At 43.8% G+C, this 6,000-nt stretch overlaps 2 protein-coding genes across 2 annotated transcripts in view; one reads left to right on the top strand and one right to left on the bottom strand.

Moving 5' to 3' along the window:
* The window catches only part of LOC112055983 (trichohyalin), a 489,894-nt gene that overhangs the window by 300,894 nt on the left and 183,000 nt on the right, over window positions 1-6,000 (top strand). The gene's annotated exons all lie outside the window — the stretch shown is intronic.
* The window catches only part of LOC112045821 (spectrin beta chain, non-erythrocytic 5), a 132,761-nt gene that overhangs the window by 53,734 nt on the left and 73,027 nt on the right, over window positions 1-6,000 (bottom strand). The window contains exons 60-63 of the mRNA XM_052889811.1: window positions 5,348-5,474; window positions 4,726-4,900; window positions 3,561-3,662; window positions 2,220-2,330 (exon numbers count right to left, since the gene is read on the bottom strand). Coding sequence (XP_052745771.1) covers window positions 2,220-2,330; window positions 3,561-3,662; window positions 4,726-4,900; window positions 5,348-5,474 — 515 coding nt within the window. The remainder of the gene's footprint in view (window positions 1-2,219; window positions 2,331-3,560; window positions 3,663-4,725; window positions 4,901-5,347; window positions 5,475-6,000) is intronic.

Genomic DNA, 6,000 nt, shown 5'->3' with positions numbered 1-6,000 from the left:
TTTGTTTTTATGTATGAATTAGTTAATATTGATCTTATTTACCAGAATTTCTCATAATAAAAATCAATATATTCAAATCTACTCATCGTCCCCATTGCTGTTGGTTTGTCTCGCTATAATTCGAAAGGCTGGAGTCGATTTAGCGGGCAGTTTTTCTATATGAGCACCCCACTGAAGTTTACAATCCAAGATCACTCCCAGCGCCTAAATATGTCAGGGTACCTGCAGAGCCTTGTCCAGCTTGGTTAGGGTGGGCAGGAAGGCTGTCAGCTCCCGCTGCAGCGCTTCCAGCCGCCGCATGAGCGCCAGCACAGACTCCTCGTCGCGACCAGCCTCCGCGCCTGTTAGAGCCACGCGTCGCTCCGCGAGCCATGCTTCCGCCTCCCAGATCTCGTTTAACAACTGTTGAAGATATTCAGCACGTTATATACAAGTTTTTAGTAAGGAACATGAATGATTGTAATACTCAAAGATTTAGACGATACATATTGAAAGTAATACTAGTCACTGAAACGCCCATGGGATGCACTGGTCCCGGTAAATCAAGTTCAATCAAGGATCGATCGATTATAATCGATCTTTCCTCCTTCCTTGAATCCTTGAACGCCAGTGGGACATACGTAGCCCGGTAGATTTATAATATTATTAGCAATATTTTTGTATAATTGTAGAGTGTGTACAGGGCCTTTTTCCTATCGACAATATAAAAAATTGTCGAACTTTGGTAAGTGTCAAATTTTGGTAACTATTTGGTCTATATATCTGATTGATATCATGGGCGTACCAATGGTTAGAGGATGTCCAGTTAGGCTGTTGCAAGAATTTCAAGCAGACGAACGAGCGAAGTGTCCAAGTCGTTAATGATAGAATCCTTTGCTATTTTGCATTTTGACTGTGGTTATAGCTGAAGAAACACACGCTCGAGCCCCCCGGAGGTCCCGTTATCATGCCCATTGCTGGTGAAATACAGGTCAGCTGAGATAGAATCCTTCGCTACTTTAGGATTCAAATATTTAACCATGTTAGTTATATATGCTTCTCTAACAGCGTGCGCAGCGCGAGGCGCAGGTCCCGGGAGCGTGCCTCTAGCTCACCGCTGGCGAAGTGCCCGCGTCGTCTATCATAGAATCCTTCGCTACTTTATGATTCAACTATTGTACCTGCGCGCCGCGGTGCGGGCGGCGGCGCGCTCAAGCAGCGTGCGCAGCGCGAGGCGCAGGTCCCGGGAGCGTGCTAGCTCACCGCTGGCGAAGTGTCCGCGTCGTCTAACGTAGAATCCTTAGCTACTTTGGGATTCAACTGTTGTACCTGCAGCAGCTCGCAGCGCTCCCTCAGCGCCGAGGTGCGGGCGGCGGCGCGCTCGAGCAGCGTGCGCAGCGCGAGGCGCAGGTCCCGGGAGCGTGCCTCTAGCTCACCGCTAGCAAAGTGCCCGCGTCTGCTGAGCGCAGCCGCGCGCGTGCATACAGCGTTTATTGTCGACTCTCTGAAACAAACAATACACATTTTCAATTAAATCACACCTTTTGTTATTAATTTCACTCAGGATAATGGCTGTGAGATTTCACCAGAAGTAATAAAAAAGTAGTAAAGCCAGGAGGGCTTGGCAATCTACAGTATCCAAAGCAGTCATCTCGTATTTTGCTGAGCTGTCAAAAAGGTGGCAGCAGTACTCCATGCTCGACTGTACTTGGGCCTGATTTTTATTTATTTATTTTATTCTTTACAAGTTAGCCTTTGACTACAATCTCACCTGATGGTAAGTGATGATGCAGTCTAAGATGGAAGCGGGCTAACTTGTTAGGAGGAGGATGAAAATCCACACCCCTTTCGGTTTCTACACGGCATCGTACCGGAACGCTAAATCGCTTGGCGGTACGTCTTTGCCGGTAGGGTGGTAACTAGCCACGGCCGTAGCCTCCCACCAGCCACAAGTATATCAAGCTTTTTGTCAGCAGTCTTGGCCTTTCTTTTTTAAGGACCGCCCAAAGTTGTTGGTCGAAATATCGACATTCAGAAGATCGATGTGATCGATCAACGGATACATTTCTAAAAGTAGATGAGAATGGAAAATGATTCCGTTTTGCTGTTAGTAGACACGCCTTCGTTTTGGTTGCATTGATATGAGCTAAATTAGCATCACGCCATTCTGAGACTTACATCTTACCATTATATTCAAAGCTATATATTGGTGAGCTAGCTATATAATACTGGTGAGTTACCTGGCGATGATTTCCGCTTCGAGCGCGAGGTGCTTCTTGAGCAGCGCCTGCGCTTCGGGCAGCGAAGCACCCGCCTCGTCCGAGCACACGGTCGCTTCGCGCTCCTTGAGCCTGCATACAACATTAACTTAATGACTTATACTATATTATTTACTAGCGGACCCGCTCAAGCTTCGCTTTGACTTATTAATTTATTTATTTGCACTTCTATATCCCTACCTTACACTAACCTACTCCTACCCCTACCCCTACCCTACCTCTACTCTATCCCTGCCCTACCCTACAACTACCCTACCGCTACCCTACTCCTACCCTATTCCTATACCATGAACCTACCCTACCCCACCCTACCCCTACCCTACAGCTACCCTACCCCTACCCTACCCCTACAGCTACCCTACCCCTACAAAAAAAAACTATCCTATGTCCTTCTCCTGGCTCTAAACTACCTTCCTGCCAATTTTCAGCTAAATCGGTTCAGCCGCTCTTGAGTTATAAGTGGAGTAACTAACACGACTTTCTTTTATATATATAGAGACAAATAATTAGCAATAAATTAAAATTGCGACTATAATTTGAGATTTAAACTATCCTATCTCTCAAGTTGGACCGAACTGCACATGGTGTGCGAATTTTATTATAATCGGTTAAGTGGTTTAGGAGTCCATCGAGGACAAACATCGTGACACGAGATTTATATATATTAAGACTAGTAAATAAAAATACATCCCTATTTTGTTATCCCCAAGTCCCCAAGATAGGCGAAGTTATAGATAACCAACACGACAACTGCTAGACGCAAGGTGAAAAATAAATTTTCGAATACTACAATATGGGTATCAAATTAAAATATACCATTTTAATTTCATGACCATGTTGAAAAAAAGAAATGTGTGCGTCTCGGGATGCTCGACAGAAGTGATAAGTTAAACCTGCTGCCGCGTACGTTAGAGAAATGGAATCCAGACAGAGCAGCGTCGTAACGCGTTACGTTACGAAACCCTCCCTTATGAAGTTACCACTAAAAAACGTTATTTTGTATTGAAGTGCACGCCTTAGCGTGCTACCTTGTAGCTACTATACTATCTGCGATTGTTGTTTGTTTTATTCTCTACAAGTTAACCCTTGACTACAATATCACCTGATGGTAAGTGATGATGCAATCTAAGATGAAAGCGAGCTAACTTGAAGGAGGATGAAAATCTACACCCTTTTCGGTTACTACACGACATCGTACCGGAACGCTAAATCGCTTGACGGTACGTTTTTTGCCGGTAGAGTGGTAGCCACAGCCGAAGCCTCCCATCAGCTTGCTATAGTTGGGTAAGAAGACACCCTCACCAGCTCAGTTCCTCGTCAGCATCTCTCTCCCAGCGGTGCAGGAGTGCAGCATCCTCCAAGTTGTCGCGCCTGATCTGCATTGGCTCTTGCAGCTGGCGGTACCTGACGATAAAGGAGGGGTTAGTCAAATGAGTTCCAAATCAAAATCAAGTCATGAAACTTAAAAAAATTATAAACAACTAACGAACCGCGTGGAAGTCAATGTAAACTCAACCCCTATTTATTTCAACCAATTTTGGGGTAGAATTTTAAAAATTCTTGACGTTATATTTCTTATTTGTTTATGATGAATAAATTTTTAAAACTGTAACTCTAAAAATGAAGGATTTTCCACACAAACTTTCAACCCCTATTTTATCCCTTTGGGGGTAGAATAGATCAAAATCCTTTCTCAGCGGATGCCTACGTCATAACATCTACCTGCATAGCAAATTTCAACCCAATCCGTCCAGTGGTTTGGACTGTGCGTTTATAGATCACTATGTCAGTCAGTCACCTTTGAGTTTTATATATTTAGACTGAAGATTGAAACAGTTGTGCAGTAGTGCCACTAGATGGCGCTGTTTCAATTTCTTATTAATTCGCGTTCACGTTAACGCGATCGTCACAGTATTAAACTGCCACTAGGCTCAGTAGTAGGAGTATATTCAACAGCCATCGTTTTAAAGAACTGTTAACCCAGTAAATGCTCTATAAATTCACGTTTACGTTAACGCAATCGTCACAGTATTAAACTGCCACTAGGCCCAGTAGTAGGAGTATATTCAACAGCCATCGTTTTAAAGAACTGTCAACCCAGTAAATGCTCTAGAAATTCGCGTTTACGTTAACGCGATCGTCACAGTATTAAACTGCCACTAAGCCCTCAGTAGTAGGATTAAACTCAACAGCCATCGTTTTAAAGAACTGTCAACCCAGTAAATGCTCTAGAAATTCGCGTTTACGTTAACGCGATCGTCACAGTAACAAACTGCCACTAGGCCCTCAGTGGTAGGATTAAACTCAACAGCCATCGTTTTAAAGAACTGTCAACCCAGTAAATGCTCTAGAAATTCGCGTTTACGTTAACGCGATCGTCACAGTAACCAACTGCCACTAGGCCCTCAGTAGTAAGAGTATATACTCAACAGCCATCGTTTTAACTGTCAACCCAGTAAATGCTCACCGTTTGACAGCCTGGTCAGCTTTGTCCAGTATCTCCTCCGCCATGAAGTGCTTGTTGTCGGCCAGCTGTTGCGCCGTGTCGGCCAGTTGCGTCGCCGCGTCGGCCTTGGCCGCCACCGCCGCCTCCAGCCGCGCGTGCCGCTTCAGCAGCGCTTGCACCGACGACAGGTCCTTGCCTGGTGAGACATGCGTCATCAGGGATTTAGATAGTGAACGTGTTTAGCGTCATCAGAGGTTTATATAGTGAATTTGCTTGGCAAGACACGCGTCATCAGGGATTTATATAGTGAATATGCTTAGTGAGAGAAGCGTCATCAGGGGTTTATATAGTCAACGTGCTTGGTGAGACACGCTTCATCAGGGATTTAGATAGAGGACTTGCTTGGTGAGACACGCTTCATCAGGGATTTAGATAGAGGACTTGCTTGGTGAGACACGCGTCATCAAGGATTATATAATAAATATCCCTCGTGAGACACGCGTCATCAGGGCTTTGGATAGTGAATTTGTCATGCGGGACATGCGTCAACAGGCATTTAGCTAGACAGTGAACATGCCTGGTGATACCATCATAAGTTTTGTCACTGACTGTACCAATTTATATGAATATTTAAATACATTACCGTGGTCTTCGCTCAGCAGTTGGGACTCCACCTCGTCGAGCCAGGCGGTAAAGTCGTCCAGGCCGCGGAGGTACACTCGCGCCTGGTAGGCCTCCTGGAGACGGTCGCGGCGCAGTTTCGCCGCTGACTGTACCGATAATAATTTATTATGCAACATGGCTAAAACTCACGCAATATAACGTCGGAGTATGTCTAATTTTGAACCCATACCCTTAGTCATGAGTTGGTTCTGGTTTGGATGGTACTGCAAGCACACATAGTATACCTTATTGTGTAAATGATAAATGATGATGTAACTTTCTGATAATTACCCTTATATTGGTGAGGTTTTTAAGTTTATTCGTTACATACAATAATACAGACATACAAATCTTTCCTCATTATAATATTAGTTTATAGCACATTTGCTCGTAATCACTTATTTCACCCATTACAATATAGTAATGTATCTACATGTGCCGTAATGTAATATAAAACCTTTATCGTCCGCCTAAAAACGAACGGTACTTTCTAAAATCTTAGCAAAGAGTTTTTATGTCAGAAAAGTGCTCAATATTTTTATAATTAAAATTAGCGTATAATAAAAAAACATTTAATTATTTCATTTTAATAATTTTGACAATAAATATTAGTAATACTGGCTGTTTTTGGTG

The sequence above is a fragment of the Bicyclus anynana genome, chromosome 26, assembly GCF_947172395.1.
Source record: "Bicyclus anynana chromosome 26, ilBicAnyn1.1, whole genome shotgun sequence".
NCBI classification, from domain to species: domain Eukaryota; kingdom Metazoa; phylum Arthropoda; class Insecta; order Lepidoptera; family Nymphalidae; genus Bicyclus; species Bicyclus anynana.
Note: the sequence above shows the minus strand (reverse complement) of the source record. Positions and strands in the feature narration are given on the sequence as shown.